This window comes from Mytilus edulis, chromosome 10 (genome assembly GCF_963676685.1).
Source record: "Mytilus edulis chromosome 10, xbMytEdul2.2, whole genome shotgun sequence".
NCBI classification, from domain to species: domain Eukaryota; kingdom Metazoa; phylum Mollusca; class Bivalvia; order Mytilida; family Mytilidae; genus Mytilus; species Mytilus edulis.
Window position 1 is genome coordinate 75178231 of NC_092353.1, and position 21413 is coordinate 75199643.

The 21413-nt window shown below is 32.0% G+C and overlaps 1 protein-coding gene across 2 annotated transcripts; it reads left to right on the forward strand.

The window, feature by feature from the left end:
- Window positions 1-1560: 1560 nt before the first annotated feature.
- On the forward strand, window positions 1561-17038 carry LOC139491898 (baculoviral IAP repeat-containing protein 8-like). Of its 2 annotated transcripts, none has more exons than XM_071279812.1 (7): window positions 1561-1866; window positions 3832-4118; window positions 7129-7304; window positions 8063-8162; window positions 9082-9222; window positions 15308-15460; window positions 16014-17038. In XM_071279812.1, the coding sequence occupies exons 2-7, from the start codon at window positions 3854-3856 to the stop codon at window positions 16211-16213; spliced, it is 1035 nt and encodes a 344-aa protein (XP_071135913.1). In that variant the 5' UTR covers window positions 1561-1866; window positions 3832-3853; the 3' UTR covers window positions 16214-17038. The 2 variants fall into 2 exon arrangements, with proteins under 2 accessions (XP_071135913.1, XP_071135914.1); XM_071279813.1 differs by having other exon boundaries at window positions 1628-1747.
- The last annotated feature ends 4375 nt before the right edge of the window (window positions 17039-21413 follow it).

A 21413-nucleotide genomic window follows, 5' to 3' on the forward strand; every position in this document is an offset into this window, starting at 1 on the left:
ATAAATGAAGCCGTCAGTTTTCTCGTTTGAATTGTTTTACATTGTTTTATCGAGGCCTTTTATAGCTGACTATGCGATATGGGCCTTGCTCATTGTTGAAGGCCGTACGGTGACCTATAGTTGTTAATGTTTGTGCCATTTTGGTCTTTTGTGGATATATAGTTGCCTCATTTTTGTCGAGCCTTCGACTTTAGTCGAAAAAGCGAGACATAGCGATCCTACATTCCGTCGGCGTCGTCGTCGGCGGCGTCCACAAATATTCACTCTGTGGTTAAAGTTTTTAAAATTTTGATAACTTTCTTAAACTATCCTTGAATTGTACGAAACTTGGACAGAAGCTTCTTTATGTTCATAAGATAGTATCCAGAAGTAAATTTTGTAAAAATAAAATTCCATTTTTTCCGTATTTTACTTATAAATGGACTTAGTTTTTTCTGCCAGGAAACATTACATTCACTCTGTGGTTAAAGTTTTTAAAATGTTAATAACTTTCTTAAACTATCCTGGAAATGTACAAAACTTGGCCAGAAGCTTGTTTATGATCAGGAGATAGTATCCAGAAGTAAATCTTGTAAAAATTAAATTCCATTTTTTCCGTATTTTACTTATAAATGGACTTAGTTTTTAATGCCAGGAAACATTACATTCACTCTGTGGTTAAAGTTTTTTTAAATTTTAATAACTTTCTTAAACTATCCTGGAATTGTAAGAAACTTGGCCAGAAGCTTGTTTATGATCAGAAGATAGTATTCAGAAGTAAATTTTGTAAAAATTAAATTCTATTTTTCCCATATTTTACTTATAAATGGACTTAGTTTTTCTTCCAGTTAACATTACATACAGTCTGCAGATAAAGTATTTAAAACATTTTTAAGATTCTTAAATTTGCCTGGATTTTTACCAAACTTGGACAGAAGCTTCTGACAATCAAAAGATATTATCAAGAGGAATAATTTCATTGTTTTTTGTCATCATTTTGGATGAGTGTGTGAATAACAGCAAAAGCAGGCGAGACACTGGGTTCCGTGGAACCCTTACAAATTTTTTATATAAGCTGATGAAAAAGAGTCCACATTCATAATATAAGGAAATAGATTAAAAATGTCTTGAACATTTAAATTTACAATAATGTTTATTTGAAATACCTCAATGGACTTAGCCAGCTGACACTTAAAATCGCCAATGGAAAGTAGTTTGGTTATCGCCAAGTATCCGTGTGTCTTTGCAATTCCTTTTTTAGATTATGGTGCTTTGTCTGACCTCTACTTAAATCACAATATCAAACTGAAAAAAAAACAGAGAATCAATACTAGTGATTGTGTTTTGGTTTTTTTTGTGGTATTTTTTATTTTATTTGAGACTGTTTATACATGTAGTAGGTTTAATATCATTTCCTTAAAAGTCTATGATATGGTTGTCGAAATAGGTGCATTGGTTATATTGTATAAAAGAAGAAAAGGGGAAAACCAGTTAAAACTGTGATAAAAATAGAATATTTTTTTTCCTTTTCTATTTTTAGTTAATTCAAAATAACATGTGTACAATGCTAACTACTCCCGCAGTCCTTATTACGCACATGAAATATGACATGATAACGTGATATATAGTGATAAAAAATACCGACGTTCTAGTATATAAACAGCACAAGCATATGTTTTATCTTCCTAATGAATTTTCTGAAAATGTGTTCTTGCATAAGTTGTATAGGGGAACATAAAAATGAAAAGAAGAATTATGTAATTGCAAAGTATGACATTGAACAATTGATATTCTAACTTTTCATTTTTAAGACTTAGGGGATTTTATTTTAAGTAATTTAACATGGAATTTTAGTTTATTCTGGTGGTGGAGAGAAGTCGGTCAAATGTAAGTTAACAAATATATACATATTTATGATTTGGCCAATGAATTACTTCTCTCCACTGCAATCAATTTTTGGTTTTACTGGTTCTGACACAACCTTTTCCTGTATAAAAAACTTACATGGTACATATATTTATTGTTCATCAATTACATATAAAATAAATAGCATAATTAAGTACCTCATTACTAGGATATCAGTAGACATGGTAGAAGAATTAACAAATAGCGAAACTAAGTCTTGATCATTATTTTCTTACAGCCGTATGATATTTTGTGGACCAGAAAATCATATAGCTATGAACATAATATGCGGTATGGGCTTTGCTCATTGTTGAAGGCCGTACGGTGACCTATAGTTGTCAATGTCTGTTTCATTTTGATCTCTTGTGGACAGTTGTCTCATTGGCAATCATACCACATATTCTTTTTTATATATTAATCGTGAATTTGTTTTATATTTAATGCGTGAAATTGAAGACTCTTTTGTATTTATTCAAACAAAACAGTCTGGACAAGAAAATAAAGGCAACAATTGTTCGAAAGTCAAAACACGATTGAGAGAAAACAAATCAAATAGGTGTTTTTCTGTAGAATTTTATCAAACATGTGTTCTTATAACATCAGAACTTCATGTGTATTAAGATTCCAAATCTAGAGCGAGCAGTGAAGCTCTCCCTCTATTAAGGCAAAAATTTATTATTTGTTTTTCATTTTTTTTTTTTTTGGCTGCTGTGAATATATTTTAGACTCTACATGTTCTACTTGAATTCTAACTGCTTAAATTAGACTAAATCTGACCACAGATCTAATAAAATAACTCAAAATTAAACAGCGTGAGTATTACAATGCTATGAAGTAGATTTCTGAATTTTGAGATTTCTGTATGTTTTAAGCTTTTCTTGAAAATCACAATATAAATTCATCTTTCATCTATTATCTTTTTCAATAATGCATCCAATTACTGTATTTTGATCATCGTATGTGAATGTACTATAAAAAATAAATACAGCATTTCCGTGCTAATGAGGACCGTCTAGAAGTTCTCACCCTTTAAATAAATCTGGGGAAATCCAAGAATTGGCATAAGCCATACATAAATCATGAGAAAATATTAATTTACAGCATGTAGTACAATGGAAAGATCATCTCTCAGCATTTCTAAAATCATTAAACCGATATATGATTCCAAGTGTGAATCTTGTGTAAACTTTTAAGTTTAGCTCCAATGTCTTGAATATTTATTTTTCATTAACACTTGATTATTTCCATCTGCTTGTAAACAGCTTATATATCCTTTCTATAGAGTTTATCAATAAAATATACTATCTATATGCAGTTATCCGATCCAGCCAATCAAAATAAACTAGCTCCTATTACTTTTAAGTATACCGAAGTTATGATGTAGGTTCTAATTTTAGTCTAAAAATTTTCATTTAAATGTAGTTATGGAAAATCCACTGGATTATTTTTAGCTCAGGATATAAATAACTTTTATATAATCTTTCATTTTATTTACGTTTTCTGAATTCTTGTTTACAAAATACTTAGTTTTTTTGCGTCTTCAAATTTCTTGTTGACATAATACTTATTTTTTTTTTTTTTTTGGCGTCTTTATTATTATTGCTTACGCATAACAAGTAAATAACGTATATAAAATAATCTGAACAATCTTTTGAAATAATTATCAGAAAATCTCTACATGAACAAGTATGTATAGTTTTTAGATAAGTAAATATTGTAGGGGGAGTTTTATGAATTTCATGCAATTGTTTAACGGTAGAACATACCTACTTACATGACATAGAACAAATTTGGAAGGAACCCACAGTATTTTTGGAATTGTATTGTTGTTTGGTTGCCGTCGTATTGTCAAATTGCTACACATTTCATTTAATTCAAATTTTTACTTTACTGTCTATTTTGAATGTTGATATGCACCTAGCCGATCCTGTACTTTTAATTTTTCAGAATGTGAATATCTATAAATAGAATGAATGACACAACACGGATATTATTCAATAGAAGTTGTCTACCGGGCACGTACATGAATGGAAGTCTAAGTTTAACTCAAAATACACGAAGTGAAACAGATAGCAGTAGGACTACAACATTTAACAATTCACAGAACTCGAGAAGAGGACCTAAATATCCTCAATACTCAATAACATGTATAAGATTGTCCACATTCCAAACATGGCCAACCAGTATACAACAACATCCAGAAACTATGGCAGAAGCTGGGTTTTACTATACCGGTATACAAATTATTTTTACTGAACAGGTCCAAAATCAATAATAACGAAACAAATATAATCAGCTGACACGCCCGCCACATTTTCATAAAGTTCAATAACTTCTCAATGTCGAATTAGAAATTTATGAAGATCAAAAGGGAGCTTACATCAATAAATATTTACAACTCACCAAATTTTCATAGAAATGCTGAAAGCTTTTTGAGTTATTGTCAAAAAACTGGAAAATCCCCCTTTTTCATGAACAAAACCCAATAACTCATAAATGTAAAGCCTAAAATGTATAGTATTATAAAGGGAGCTTACATCAATAGATATATACAATTCACGAAAGTTTCATCCAAATTGATTAAAGCGTTTTGGAGTAACTGTCCGACATGTTGACGACGGACGGACGGACAGACGTACAACGGTACATAATACTCCCGTAACGGGCGTATAAAAATGAGAATTGTTAACCGATGTTAAATACCTTTGAACGTTTTCTCATAGGGTTTACATGATATTAACAGTAATTCCTGTATGCGCAAATTTTGGGGTTTTTTTTTATTTTAAAAAAGTGTAATCAGACACAAAAGTTTTACGCCCCAGTTTTATCACGTGTCTTTTTTCCGCTTTGAGCTGAAACATAATCCTGTTTGATAGTAGATGTTAGTCTTATAGATATAGGAAGGTGCGGTATGATTGACAATAAGACAACTTTTCACCAGAAACCAAATGATGATTAAGTTAGCAACTGTAGGTCACCATACACCCTTCAACAATGAACAAAAAACATACCCCTTAATAAATGTAATATAATTTACGTATGAAAATTGGTACTGATATATATAGACCCCAAAATGAATAGTCCTATTGTTCATGAAATACATAAAGTGAAACAGATAGCACTAGGACTACAACATTTAACAAATCGCATAAATTAAGACAGGGACCTACGTATCCCCAGTACTCAATTACATGCATAAGACTTTCTACTTTTCAAACATGGCCAACCAGTATACAACAACACCCAGAAACTATGGCAGAGGCAGGATTTTATTATACAGGTATACAATCTTTTTTTACTGAATATATAATCCCAGGAGCCAGTACTTCTGTACTGGCATGAAAATACGGATTTTTTTGTGTTATTAAAATTTGCTGTTACAAAATGATAGAAATTATTATAAATTAAGGAATGTATCTCCCTCATGCAAAGCTCTGATTCCTTTCACGGATTTGGCTATACTTTTCGGACCTTTTGGATTATAGCTCTTCATCTTTTATATAAGCTTTGGATTTCAAATATTTTGGCCACGAGCATCACTGAAGAGACATGTTTTGTCGAAATGCGCATCTGGTGCAAGAAAATTGATACCGTTAATTTTATTTTTAATACTGTCACAAATATAAAAATAAATATTGCTTTAAATCAGCTTTAAACCGTTGTTGAATACCATTTGAACACTTTGTTAGGATACTTAACAGTTAAGAGCAAATTTTGTTTTTTGAAATTTAAAGTACTTTTTGTAGACACTGAATATACAATATGATTATAAATATATTCCGACTATGTTTTCTCGTTTGAATTGTATTACATTTTTATTTCGGGGCCTTTTATCGCTGACTATGCGGTATTGGCTTTGCTCATTGTTTAAGGCCGTATGGTGACCTATAGTTGTTAGTTTCTGTGTCATTTTGGTCTCTTGTGAAAAGTTGTCTCATTGGCAATCATGCCACATATTCTTGTTTTAAATGTAGATACATGACATGGACTTTTTTTGTACAAGGAGAGCAAAATTGTATTTATAACCTGTTATTTATATAACATTTGGCTGATTGCAGGATAAATTTCATTTATCTTGTTTATTCTTAAAAACAAAATAACAAACCAAATGTATTTATTGATTATGTATATACAAGCTAGGCTACGTTTTACCATGTGCCCTTTTTCGGCCCTATGAATCCTGATTAAAAGTTAAAAATAAAATGCCGTACAGAAATAAGATCAAATAAGATGGTGGGGTTTGATTGACAATCACACAAAGGTTTCAGTAGAGACCATAGCAACTATAATGACCAAAACCCATAGATACCCCATTGCAAGTTATAAAAATCCCTGACAAATGACAAATTATTAAATGTAAATGACAATCTATATTTGAAGATTGGAACTGTTATATAGACCCCTAAATGTATACATCAAATACATAAATCTATCAAAATTGAAATTAATAATGCACGCTACAACGAGATTGTGATTTGTTGACAGATGCCGTGATGTACGCGTCTAATTTAAACATTTTCATGCTTATTTGGGGGCATGTTTCATGTTTTTTTGTTTTTTGTTTTTGTTTTACAATTTTGGCCAAATCTCACGCTCTTGCTTTATGAAAACTTGACAGCACTTCGAATGCTTTCACGAAAAACGCTTCCTTTATCGTACAATTATTGACAATGAGAATTATATAATTCTTTAGAGAATGTAAAGAGAAAAGCTTTTTTCCTAATCACCACAAAAGCATAAACATTTGATAAAAGACATTGAAAATACATTTGTAGATTAATAACAATGTGGAATAATAAAAAGACTTGCCATTTCAGGGTGTTGACATGTTGATAAGAATGCATGAATATTAAATGGGTTCATCATGTTCATGTAACATTTGGAAATTCCAAATAATAGTCTATAAATAGCATTATGTTTTAGAGAATCGAATTCTTAGCTTCCTCAATATTTATCATCACTGTTTTTAATCCTTCATATGTATTTAATGTATAATTATCCTCTAAATTTAGAAATGAGACTAAATCTAACTATCGTGAACCTTTAACCATCATCAAACTGTCTATTAATAAAATGACTAAATAGGATGTGCAATGTGTATAAAAGTTGTTTCAATCTAAAGTGTGGCTAACTTCCAAATGACACCTTTACATTTGTAAATGTTTAGCAGGAGAAACATGGTTGATTTTTAAATTATATGTGTCATGATAGAAATAAAACTAATTGTTGAAATATTAAATTTAGGTAACAATGACCATGTGCGATGTTTTCACTGTGGTATAGGACTTCAGAACTGGGACTCTGAAGATAATCCTTTTGTAGAACATGCTAGGTGGTCCCAAGAATGCCAGTTTCTTAAGGACAAGAAAGGCTTGGATTTCATTGCTACAGTACAAGATGCCGTCAGAAGAGTACAGCTGGTAATTAACTTCAAAATTGATAAATATCATCCGAGCTTCCTTTGTTTTGCCTTTTATTTCCTTTCCTTCATGTTTAAGCTAATAATGTTTTTCAATGATAACAAAAATACAAAAAAAAGCTTGAGTTAATTTAAATAGCATCAGGAATATGTAAACTTTTACGTGTAGTTATATGAACTATTTTTTGTTAAGTTTGTTAATGTTGATTATGACAACGAATCAAAAGGGATGAGTGATTTGTGCATATTAAAAAATCGGGACATCTTCCAGCTTTATTTAGACAAATGAAAGTTCGTCAATGGTAAATCCGGCACTCACAGCAATTTGAATGTTTGCTTTCATAAAAACAAAAGATGTCAATTGCGCAATTGTAAACCATAAATAGTGGAAACATCGACAACGTTCTAAGCAACAAGATAGATATAAAAAAACACAAACAAAATTACTTATAGATTTACACTGAAAAAATGAAGCTGGAGGAACTCTAATGCCATTCAAAAGCTAGGAGATAATTCTGAGCCTTGCAGTGAATGCTCATCAATTTTAAAAACAGCAACTTAAAAATGTTAAAATATTCCGTGATAAGGTTTATGAGATAGATGATCTATCTTACATTGTATAAAAAAAGTACCAAAGTTTCATATGAGTATATAATACCATAAAAGGTGTAAATTTTCTGCAACAGATGCACATTTCGACAATATTACCAGTCAATCATTCAGAAAAAAAATAATCAATGTTATTGCTTTACATTTCAGGAGGAGGCCTTGAATACTGATGGCATAGCACAAACTTTCGATAGTCACAATAGTGACTGTGAAGAAGATGGAGTTGCTAGTTCAGAGAACAAAGGCAGAGGTTTATATTACCCACTTGTTTTAACAAAATTGCTAATTTGAGAAGATATCAGTAAATTTTATTAAAGGAATAACAAATATATATTAAGAATTATTTCAATTGATTGTAAAACTTTTTTGCTTGCTTGAATGAAAAACTTTTTCATTATTTTTTTTTAAATATGTTTTCCCTTTCATGAATGTGACCTACCGAATTAGACTATTTACCGGATTTGTTATCACATAAGCAACACGACGGGTGACACATGTAGAGGAGGGTCTGCCTACCCTTCCGGAGCACCTGAGATCACCCCTAGTTTTTGGTGGGGTTCGTGTTGTTTATTCTTTCGTTTTCTATGTTGTGTTATGTGTACTATTGTTTGTCTGTTTGTCTTTTTCATTTTTAGCCATGGCGTTGTCAGTTTATTTTTGATTTATGAGTTTGACTCTCCCTTTGGTATTTTTCGTCCCTCTTTTAGATAACGCCGCTCTCTTAATAATAATTATTCAAATAAAATAGTTCAAAATGACTTTGCTGGCAGTGGGAAAATAATATTTTGCCACTGGAAATATAATTTTTAAAGAAAAAAAAATATTTATTATTTTCCCTTACTCTATCTAGAAAAAAAATAATTTTGAATGTAACGCGTCTTCTGATTGGCTGACGTCGTTTTGTTTATCATATCATTACAGGTATTATGACATTGTTAAAAAAAAAGTTTCTAGTGAAATTTCTGCTAGACGGAACAAATATACATTGAGAGCTCGCTCCTTGTTTTATAGAAGGTTTCTGAAGAACTAGAAAGGAAGTTACTAACTGCTGTGGCCTATGCTTTGGTAGTATGTCAGCTGTTCACTAGTCTTACTAAGTAAATGACCAGAAGACATTAGTAAGGATTTTGATATTTCTTTATATAAGGGATAAATTATTTATATTTTAGACTTCTTACCAAGCGGGAAACCTCCTACAAAAGCAGAGAAGAAAAACCCACTTCTGACAGATGCAGCTCAGAGTATACTTACAATGGGATATCTACCTAAAGTTATTAGAATAGTTGTTGATAGAGTTTTGAAAGATAAAGGTAAAAGCCAAAATTGTGGAAATTTAATCAAGTTTGATCAGAGCTAAATTTCTTCATTCATGCTAGGATTGAAAGCTTTTTGAAGGTAAAAGAATAATTTTCATAATTTTCAAATCTGATTATTTATACAGTTTTAAATCTTAGAGAAACTATACACGAAATAGACCCAATCAGTTAAAAACTTTTATTTTTTAAATTGAGCAGTAGTGAAAAATTGAAGCAATAAAGGTATATAGTCCATAATTATATTTTCAGTTTGGCTTGTTGTGCCCTACGCGTCTTGTCATCTCAATCACAAAAATTACTAGTTTTTAATGGTGGCAAGCAAGACTTCAATCTTGAAGGGTATGGCACAGTTTATTTTTGTTTGGCTGTCAGTCTTACCTTTTTTGCAAATAATCAGAAACTAAGATTCAACTTTAGTGGCAATTTGATTTACTTGAGCATCCTCTTTTTAGCTCACCTGGCCCGAAGGGCCAAGTGAGCTATTCCCATCACTTTGCGTCCGGCGTCCGTCGTCGTCGTCCGTCGTCGTCCGTCGTCCGTCGTCGTTAACTTTTACAAAAATCTTCTCCTCTGAAACTACTGGGCCAAATCAAACCAAACTTGGCCACAATCATCATTGGGGTATATAGTTTAAAAAATGTGTGGCGTGACCCGGTCAACCAACCAAGATGGCCGCCACGGCTAAAAATAGAACATAGGGGTAAAATGCAGTTTTTGGCTTATAACTCAAAAACCAAAGCATTTAGAGCAAATCTGACATGGGGTAAAAATGTTTATCAGGTCAAGATCTATCTGCCCTGAAATTTTCAGATGAATCGGTCAATCGGTTGTTGGGTTGCTGCCCCTGAATTGGTAATTTTGAGGAAATTTTGCTGTTTTTGGTTATTATCTTGAATATTATTATAGATAGAGATAAACTGTAAACAGCAATAATGTTCAGTAAAGTAAGATCTACAAATAAGTCAACATGACCAAAATGGTCAGTTGACCCGTTTAGGAGTTATTGCCCTTTATAGTCAATTTTTAACCATTTTTCGTTAATTAAAGTAATCTTTTACAAAAATCTTCTCCTCTGAAACTACTGGGCCAAATTAATCCAAACTTGGCCACAATCATCTTTGGGGTATCTAGTTTAAAAAATGTGTGGCGTGACCTGGTCAACCAACCAAGATGGCCGCCACCGCTAAAAATAGAACATAGGGGTAAAATGCAGTTTTTGGCTTATAACTCAAAAACCAAAGCATTTTGAGGAAATCTGACGGGATAAAAATGTTTATCAGGTCAAGATCTATCTGCCCTGAAATTTTCAGATGAATCGGTCAATCGGTTGTTGAGTTGCTGCCCCTGAATTGGTAATTTTGAGGAAATTTTGCTGTTTTTGGTTATTATCTTGAATATTATTATAGATAGAGATAAATTGTAAACAGCAATAATGTTCAGCAAAGTAAGATCTACAAATAAGTCAACATGACCAAAATGGTCAGTTGAACCGTTTAGGAGTTATTGCCCTTTATAGTCAATCTTTAACCATTTTTCATAAATCTAAGTATCTTTTACAAAATCTCCACTGAAACTACTAGGCCACAATCATCTTTGGGGTATCAAGTTTGAAAAATGTGTCCGATGACCTGGCCATTCAACCAAGATGGCCGCCACGGCTAAAAATAGAACATAGGGGTAAAATGCAGTTTTTGGCTTATAACTATGAAACCAAAGCATCTAGAGAAAATCTGACAAGAAGTTAAATTGTTAATTAAGTCAATATCTATCTGCCCTGAATTTTTCAGATGAATTGGACAACTGGTTGTTGGGTTGCTGCCCTCCAATTGGTAATTTTTAAAGAAATTTTGCCGTTTTTGGTTATATTGAATACTATTATAGATAGGGATAAACTGTAAACAGCAATAATGTTCATCAAAGTAAGATCTACAAATAAGTCAACATGACCTAAATGGTCAATTGACCCCTTAAGGAGTTATTGCCCTTTATAGTCAATTTTTAGCTCACCTGGCCCGAAGGGCCAAGTGAGCTATTCCCATCACTTTGCGTCCGGCGTCCGTCGTCGTCGTCCGTCGTCGTCCGTCGTCCGTCGTCGTTAACTTTTACAAAAATCTTCTCCTCTGAAACTACTGGGCCAAATCAAACCAAACTTGGCCACAATCATCATTGGGGTATCTAGTTTAAAAAATGTGTGGCGTGACCCGGTCAACCAACCAAGATGGCCGCCACGGCTAAAAATAGAACATAGGGGTAAAATGCAGTTTTTGGCTTATAACTCAAAAACCAAAGCATTTAGAGCAAATCTGACATGGGGTAAAAATGTTTATCAGGTCAAGATCTATCTGCCCTGAAATTTTCAGATGAATCGGTCAATCGGTTGTTGGGTTGCTGCCCCTGAATTGGTAATTTTGAGGAAATTTTGCTGTTTTTGGTTATTATCTTGAATATTATTATAGATAGAGATAAACTGTAAACAGCAATAATGTTCAGTAAAGTAAGATCTACAAATAAGTCAACATGACCAAAATGGTCAGTTGACCCGTTTAGGAGTTATTGCCCTTTATAGTCAATTTTTAACCATTTTTCGTTAATTAAAGTAATCTTTTACAAAAATCTTCTCCTCTGAAACTACTGGGCCAAATTAATCCAAACTTGGCCACAATCATCTTTGGGGTATCTAGTTTAAAAAATGTGTGGCGTGACCTGGTCAACCAACCAAGATGGCCGCCACCGCTAAAAATAGAACATAGGGGTAAAATGCAGTTTTTGGCTTATAACTCAAAAACCAAAGCATTTTGAGGAAATCTGACATGTGATAAAAATGTTTATCAGGTCAAGATCTATCTGCCCTGAAATTTTCAGATGAATTGGTCAATCGGTTGTTGGGTTGCTGCCCCTGAATTGGTAATTTTGAGGAAATTTTGCTGTTTTTGGTTATTATCTTGAATATTATTATAGATAGAGATAAACTGTTAACAGCAATAATGTTCAGCAAAGTAAGATCTACAAATAAGTCAACATGACCAAAATGGTCAGTTGACCCGTTTAGGAGTTATTGCCCTTTATAGTCAATTTTTAACCATTTTTCGTAAATTAAAGTAATCTTTTACAAAAATCTTCTCCTCTGAAACTACTGGGCCAAATTAATCCAAACTTGGCCACAATCATCTTTGGGGTATCTAGTTTAAAAAATGTGTGGCGTGACCTGGTCAACCAACCAAGATGGCCGCCACCGCTAAAAATAGAACATAGGGGTAAAATGCAGTTTTTGGCTTATAACTCAAAAACCAAAGCATTTTGAGGAAATCTGACGGGATAAAAATGTTTATCAGGTCAAGATCTATCTGCCCTGAAATTTTCAGATGAATCGGTCAATCGGTTGTTGAGTTGCTGCCCCTGAATTGGTAATTTTGAGGAAATTTTGCTGTTTTTGGTTATTATCTTGAATATTATTATAGATAGAGATAAATTGTAAACAGCAATAATGTTCAGCAAAGTAAGATCTACAAATAAGTCAACATGACCAAAATGGTCAGTTGAACCGTTTAGGAGTTATTGCCCTTTATAGTCAATCTTTAACCATTTTTCATAAATCTAAGTATCTTTTACAAAATCTCCACTGAAACTACTAGGCCACAATCATCTTTGGGGTATCAAGTTTGAAAAATGTGTCCGATGACCTGGCCATTCAACCAAGATGGCCGCCACGGCTAAAAATAGAACATAGGGGTAAAATGCAGTTTTTGGCTTATAACTATGAAACCAAAGCATCTAGAGAAAATCTGACAAGAAGTTAAATTGTTAATTAAGTCAATATCTATCTGCCCTGAATTTTTCAGATGAATTGGACAACTGGTTGTTGGGTTGCTGCCCTCCAATTGGTAATTTTTAAAGAAATTTTGCCGTTTTTGGTTATATTGAATACTATTATAGATAGGGATAAACTGTAAACAGCAATAATGTTCAGCAAAGTAAGATCTACAAATAAGTCAACATGACCTAAATGGTCAATTGACCCCTTAAGGAGTTATTGCCCTTTATAGTCAATTTTTAATAATTTTCATTAATTTGGTAAATTTATGTAAATTTTTACCAAATATAGTTCTCTGTTACTAATGGACAAAGTTCATTATAGATATAATTGTAAGAAGCAAAATCGTTCAGTAAAGTAAGAACTTCAAACACATCACCATCACCAAAATACAATTTTGTCATGAATCCATTTGTGTCCTTTGTTTAATATGCACATAGACCAAGGTGAGCGACACAGGCTCTTTAGAGCCTCTAGTTTTTCTAAGCAACTTATTACTGATTTTTTCAGTATTATGCAAAAAAAATGTGTTTTAATGCTAATATTTCATGAAACAAATGGATTTTTATACTTAATGAAGTTGCTTCTGATTGAAATATTTAACCTTATAGCGATAGATTGAAAGGCAGTCAGGACATCAGGTAAGAATCAAAGTGATGATCTTTTATCTTTCTTCCTGAATGTTTGCTGATTGTATGGTAAATGTTAAAGTTGTAAATGTTCACACAGTCAGTCAAACATCTCAAGGATGTTGATTTTCTGTAAACAAACATCTCAAGGATGTTGATTTTCTGTAAAAGTTTCATTAAGTGTTTTTGGTGATGGAGATCAGATACTGATAAAAAGATAGTCCTAAATAAATACTACAATTTTACTTTCTTACAACAAAGCAGATTCTTACTTTTTTAGATTTAAGTTTTAACCCATCTATTAATTCCTTAGCTTCTTTTAAACTAATATTATTGTATTATTTATTTGTGTTCATTAACAGAGTAATGCATGTTGTATAATCAAGAACTGATGTAGAATTAGAAAATAAAACTTTTGCTTTTTGTGTTTATGTGCAGATAAAAGCATGTTAAGCTTCACTTTCTATTTTTATTTATTATAAATGAGGCAATAAAGTCATTTTTGTTGATCCAACAGACATAAGACTTTTACCTGATAATGGTATTTTGCTGTCGACATACTTTGGAAGTCCTGATGAAAGCAAACGTTTTATAGTCATCAAGTCATATATCTTGATAATATCTTAAAGGACAACTGCTTCTGTCGTTTTCAGGTGGAATACTCTCCTGTTGATTATTACCTTGTGAATAAACACATTAAATATCCTCTGACAGTGATTTGGTCATATAAAATACGGTATTCGAAATAAAACTTATTAAGCCAAACAAGCATTGTCTCATGTATGCCTCTGGACATAAAGGAAAATTAATTCACCGATATTTTTAACACAAATCTTTTTGGAAGCATTTGAAAAGTTCGTGATTCTTTCAACAAATTTCAGGTGACCGAAAAACTTTTCTGAATTTACCATCATCAGGAATGCTCAAAGCCGTATATTGAAGAAGATTATGTAGGAACAGAAATGCAGTTGACACCATGTGCACTGTATACATGAATAATGTTTAAATATTCAGAAAAATTTACCCAAGCATATGCTAGGTTTAAACGGTATAAAATGGTAATCTTTATATTTAAAAGACAATTGAACAAACGTTCAAAAACTGCAAGAATTGTGAGTGTAAACTGTGGAAAACATACAAATGTTGAGTTTCTGGATATATCATGGTAATATGCAATTTTAGATGAAAGTGAAAGTTGTTTTCATTTTCCTTAAAAACATGCAACCGAATTAAAGTTGTTTTTCACTCCTAGCCTTTTAAGAATGACGATAATATAACACTCAGTGCCTCAATTCTCTATTTTTATTAACCGGATATTTTGGTTCTTTGATATGCCGAATTTGGATATTGGAACATAATAGGTAAATGTCCAGTTTCGAATTTTTCACATTTATTTTGTGTCACAAACCTATGCTGTAACAAATATAGAATCACAATTCAAATTCAGAGCTTTTTTAAGCTGAAATATTGTATCCATACTTGCTCAACTGTATGGACACAACTTGCTCAACTGGGTTTGACCTCTGCTTGAAATTCGGTATGCTGTCTCATGACAGACCCCTTGTTATTTTACGACTGTATATTAGAGACAGTTATGAATTACCTTTATTTATATGCTATTCATATTTTTTGTATTAAGGCTGGAATGGAATGTCAGCAAGGAATTTAATGGAAGAGGTGACCAAAATAGAAGAGAGTGGCGAAATAGCAAAATCGGAATTGACTGTACCGATACGTTCTAAACTTAATCATTCTGTAGTCAGCATGAAGAGTAGAAAAGTTCTTTCAAAAGGTTAGTGACTTTCTAAGTAGGCTTATGAATAGCACATTCTCTTAAATTTATGATGTAACGAAAAATGAAAACATTATTAGAGACCATTAGACAGTATTTGAATATCAATCAGTAAAAATCACTCGTTCTGAAACAAATTTCTGGTGATGGTGAAAATTCACCATCTTAGTTTTTTTAACAGCCATCTTTTCTTTTTTCATTAAAATGTTATCAAAGGTACCAGGCTTATAATTTAATACGCCAGACTTATCAGTGACGCTCAGATAAACAAATGTAGAAAACCAAGCAAGTACAAAGTTGAAGAGCATTGATAACCCAAAATTATTACAAAATTAATTACAGAAAATTATCACTTTTGCCATCTGTAAAGAGATGTTTCTTGTAAAATACGGTCACTGAATCGATTTTGATATAAATATGTGATACACAAAAATTGTTCATTTGGTTAGCCTATCCTGCAATGTGGTTCTAATTCATAATATTTTCAATGGGAATCAGTATGTCAAAGTAAAACATATCTAAAAGCTTAATGTTATATTGGTTATTTTAATAGATAATGTAAAGAAAATAGCAGAAGAAAACAATGAAATGAAAGAACAAACACAGTGTAAGATTTGTTGTGAAATGCCTGTTTCTATTGTGTTTTTGCCCTGTGGTCATTTATCTTCCTGTTCCCAATGTGCCCCCGCCTTGAAATCTTGTCCTGTATGTAGGTCAGAAATCAAAGGTTCTGTCAAAGTCCAGTTTAAATAACCAAGTCATGTAGTAGTATATCTGTCATTAATGTTTTTTCAATCTTGGTAAAATCCTTATAAATCATTACTGTGTATTTACTTGTTTTAAAAAAAGTGTCAAATATAAGAATAACTATGTGATGTGTATGATTAAAGAAATATTTGTTATGTTCTTTATAAAATGGCATTAATATTGGTTTGTTTGTTTGTTTATTGACTGTGAGTAACTGATTTTGTTATATATTTGCAGTTATTTATGTTAATCATTCATTATTACTGAAATTTGTCAGCCATTATTGTTTATCTTAGATGTTCCTATAGTTTTGATGTCTCAATAAAATTTCTTGACAGCTGAGTGGAAATTGTTGCATGACAACAAAAGTTTTAGTGTCATAGACTCCTTTGAATTGACATGATCTTCATAAATTCCTTGAGACACGTGTTTGTACACTATGCCGAAATAATTTTGAATGTTGATATGCTAACAGCAATGCCTTAATGGCAAATAATGTGATAAATTGTTTTAATAATACATATATATTAACTATTGTTTTAATTGCCTTACAAATTGTGCTGAAACTATTATCGATAATTTTAACCAGAATCCAGATTCATGAAAACATCTTAAAGGCCCTTAGCCATAATTCAAAAGATTCTATGTATGGAAGCAGTGCTCCCTGGAAAAACGTACTATAAAACATGCTTTCTTATTCATTATATATATATGTCACTATTTTTTTTTTTGCCACGTGGTCTGTATATGTATCCATGAAGTTTGTCTTGTGCTTTATTTCAATTGTAGAAAAAGTGATGATAGCTAGAATTAAATACCTTATTCATGTTATTGTTTGCCTACATTTTTAGCCAACATTGACATCTAGACAACATTGTTCTTTCATTTATTTGTATTGTAGTCCTGTCATGTAATGCTGTCATTCTAGTGTTATATTTAATATTGCCATTAAAGCAGGCAAAACTAGTTTCAATCCACGATTTTTTGGTTAAAATGTTCTGTACCAAGTCAGGAAAATGGCTATTGTTATCTTATAGTTCGTTTCTGTGTGTGTTGCATTTAAGTGTTTCTGTTGTGTCGTTGTTCTCCTCTTATAGTTGACGTGTTTCCCTCAGTTCTAGTTTGTAAGTCGGATTCGTTTTTTCTCAATCGATTAATGGATTTCGAAACAGTGGTAAACTACTGTTGCCTTTATTTATGCCGAGTTTTGTCCATGAGTAGGGTTGATGTATTTCCTTTATACATATTCATAATTTGAACGATTGAATGATTCTATTTTAAGGAAAAATAGCAAAGCGCGGTTGTAGAGAGATGACCAAGAAAAAAAATATACAGGATAAAAAATTATTATGAATTTATGTGCTCCGGAAGGGTATATAGTAGTTCCTGTTTGAATAAGGGACATTGTTTTGTACTTATATCAATTTCACATTTTATGATATTCTTATTTAGTGATGTCACAAACGAAAAAAGTCAAAGATATTCCGTACATGTCTACCAAATCATGATGACGTATGTCCGTATAACGCAAGAAAAGATAACGGCAGCTTTACTATTGAAACCTCTTGGCTCAATAGATTTCTTGTAAGGCAGCAACCAACTATCTTGATATCACAATAGTAAAACAAGCCCTGAAACATCGTGTCCACTGCAAAATGGATATACTCTACATCGGGCTCTGATGGCATTTTGTTACAAAGCAATGAAAAGTTTACAAAGGGTTTATGACAACATTCTAATATTTTTTTATTTTTTTACTGACTGCTACTGTCAATTTGTTGACGGGGTTTTGGCATGTTTAACTGCTGCTAGACTATAAACTATGAAATGATTTATTATATTATCATCTTTTTTCAAGTCAGTCGCTGTTTTGAGTAAGTTGCGACAAATAATGCATTTCGAATAAAAAAAAAAATTATAACAAGTATGCTTTCGTCCATTTGTCTTCGCATTTTAAAAAAAGGACAAAATTTGAGTAATAAAATTGCGATTTCATAAATGTGAAATGCAAATAACATGAGTAATGATTAAAAGATAACATACGAGAGTATACAGTTGTAAATGAAAACCATGCTTCAAAACAGCACAGTTTGATACTTGACAGTTTCACAGATGTATTAGGTTTTTTGATAAATGTAGTCTCTGACTTTTGTTCATTGTTCTTCACAAAAAGATTTCTTCAACGTCTTTATCAGCAGACAACGTTTTTGTGTCTTCTAAAAGGACAGTATTTTCAAGGTCACGTGGCAGTAGAGATTTGTCTGAGGAATAAAACGGACAGAAACTTGGTTTATAATCTTCTACCCTGATATGCACCGTCTGCCTCCCAGATTGTATATGTTTAGTCGTGTTTCCTATCTCGTCTTCTAGTTTATTTTCCACATCAGTACTTAGTTCTTTATAATTATCTTGTGATCGGTCTACTCGTGCTTTCCTGAGCTCAATGAACGCCTCTATGTCATGTATTTCTTCTTTTCTTTTATGTGTCTCTACCAACTGAATAACTTCTGTTGATTGTTCTTGAAGTCTGTCGTGCACTTGCATTTCACTAGGATAATCTAATAATTGAATCTGTCTTTCTGATGTATCCTCTTTAGTGTTGAATATTGTCGGGATTTTACTTCTCATTCGCCAACAAATAATAAAAGTCAGCGCAATCACTATACAAAAAGCAATGATACCGACAATAACTCCGGCTATAATTTCTGGGCTCTGCAGTTCTATATTGACTGACACGTTTGTGCATGATGCCTGTGAATTATTAAATTTCCAAGAATCATTTCCTTTGTTATCGTATTCTTCTTCGTGATAAGTTGTGAATCTTTCTAATGTACAAAGAATAAATCCTATTCTATAATAAAAGGAACTGTTTGATGTTCCCACATTGAACTCATGAAGTTTAAGTCTACCCCCCTTGAAAGCACTTTCATTATAAATGTATAATCGCACATTTGGTGACATTCTTGGTTTGTTACACGATTTCTTCATTTCACAATCCAATGTCGCTAAATAATGATGTGTTGTTTGAAGAGCACAATGTTTTGTGTATGACCCAGTGTCTTTTGGTACCGATACATTCAATTTCTGCAAAATCTTATCAAATAACTTTGTGTCTACAGTATCCAGAACCGATAGTTTACAAACAAAAAGGCTAAACAGTTCATAAACATCTATATTTGAATTAGGTATGCTGACAACATATTCAGGAAATAAAGTTCCCTTGACATTCAGGATGACAAATACTGATGCAGACTTGACGGGTTGAATGCAGATTTTGTGTAACTTACATGTTTCATCGGGTAAACAATGATACAAAGATGAGTTGGTACAGAAATTTGTTTTTGCTAAATATCTTTCTCTGCCTTCCGGACACTCATTCACGACTGTACATAACATGACACTTATTCCACCAAATAGCATTGCTGCTGAATAAATGGACGACCACATCTTTGATCTAAAAACAAAATATGAATTTAATTTGTTATGCATTCTAGAAGTGGATTAGTATAATAACCGTAATTAGAAAAAAAAATATAACACAAATACCTATCTAAGGCAGCGTGTTTCATATATTCAAGTCTATGTGCATCTTAAACAATGGACACTCTCTATTGTGAACTAAATTAGAATACATGACAAATAAAACAAATCTTGATGATCATTTTTTTTTTGTACAGTTTATCTCTATTTTCGTTAGTTTTTGTCATACACACAAAAAAGTAAAGCAATGCTTAGAGCAGTCTTTCCTATAAATGGTCAACATAAGAATTAAGATGATTTTAAAACTTGTCTTTAGATCAGGTTTGCAATTCAAAACATTTATCTACATAGTATATGTTGCAAGAGTATAGACAGAACACTAAACATGGGTAAAGATGGCCAACATGATTAAACAGTGATCACTCCAAAAAATAGTGATATGACGATTTCAACCAAATGCCATATATATAAGAAGATCTTGTCTTGGTGATAATTTTCGTTGTTTATAGTTTCTCTCTATGTACAACAATGTTTAATGCGATATTGAGTTGAAACACAAAACTTGATAAAAATCGTTATAAAATGTCAATAACTCAATGAATCAAAATTCGTAGGACGATTTTGATCCTCAAATGTATCTCCAGAAACTCAACATACTGCTGTTTTCTTTTTTTTATTATTTGCAGCTCATGTATTGCTGATCTTTTTGCTTTCTATATAAAAAAAATCATCATAGAGACCAGGACTAAACTTAATATATACGCCAGACGCGCGTTTCGTCTACAAAAGACTCATCAGTGACGCTCGAATCCAAAAAAGTTAAAAAGGCCAAATAAAGTACGAAGTTGAAGAGCATTGAGGACCAAAATTCCTAAAAGTTTTTCCAAATACAGCTAAGGTAATCTATGCCTGAGGTAGAAAAGCCTTAGTTTTTCAAAAAAGTCCAAAATTTTGTAAACAGTAAATTTATAAATATAACTATATCAATGACAATTCATGTCAGCACAACAAGTGCTGACTACTGGACTTGTGATACCCTCGGGGAAATAAATCTCCACCAGCAGTGGCATCGACCAGTTTCTCTTTATTTTCATTTAGTTTTCAAGATAAAAGGCATACAAAAAGAGAATGCAAGAAATATTCATTAAAATGCAATAACTCAAATAAGGAGTGGACTCGTGATTGGACCATTAAACATATTTGTAGATCTACCCTTGCTGATTTTTTGGCGTTTTAAAGAGACTCCAGCTTTTATATTGAGATATCCCTTCGTAGGTTTCCTAAATTCAACAAAATTTTGAGTTAAAGGTGTTTAGTAATACACGAGTCGTTTATGAATAGAGTGGATATTTTAACAAGTGGAAATTTCCAATAATAGAATTAATAGGTTTTCCCCATTTCATAAAATTAAACATTCGGTCAATTGGTAAAATCTTAAATCTAGGATGGTTACACTCAGATCCCTAAAAATACCATTACATTTTAAATACAAGCTTTATCTGTAAGGTATACTTGAAATATCTAGTAAACTGCTTCTTATATATTTTGAATGTATTTAATTTCAACTAATGTCAGTGAAGATCAGTGTAAATCTGGTAGAAAAGTTGTGCAAATTATTACTAGTAATGTGTATTTTTCTTTCAGATTGATAATCAATCGAGCAGAATATGTCTATAATTTTTGGATTATTTACTCAATAAACATTATTTCATAGGAATTGAGATGT

Bases quoted from the DNA above. Each gene is read 5' to 3' on its own strand.
- LOC139491898 (XM_071279812.1), top strand. From the start codon at position 3,854: ATGAATGACACAACACGGATATTATTCAATAGAAGTTGTCTACCGGGC. The intron at 8,163-9,081 runs GTTTATATTACC...TTTATATTTTAG, and splicing joins TTCAGAGAACAAAGGCAGAG to ACTTCTTACCAAGCGGGAAA. The intron at 15,461-16,013 runs GTTAGTGACTTT...TTATTTTAATAG, and splicing joins TAGAAAAGTTCTTTCAAAAG to ATAATGTAAAGAAAATAGCA.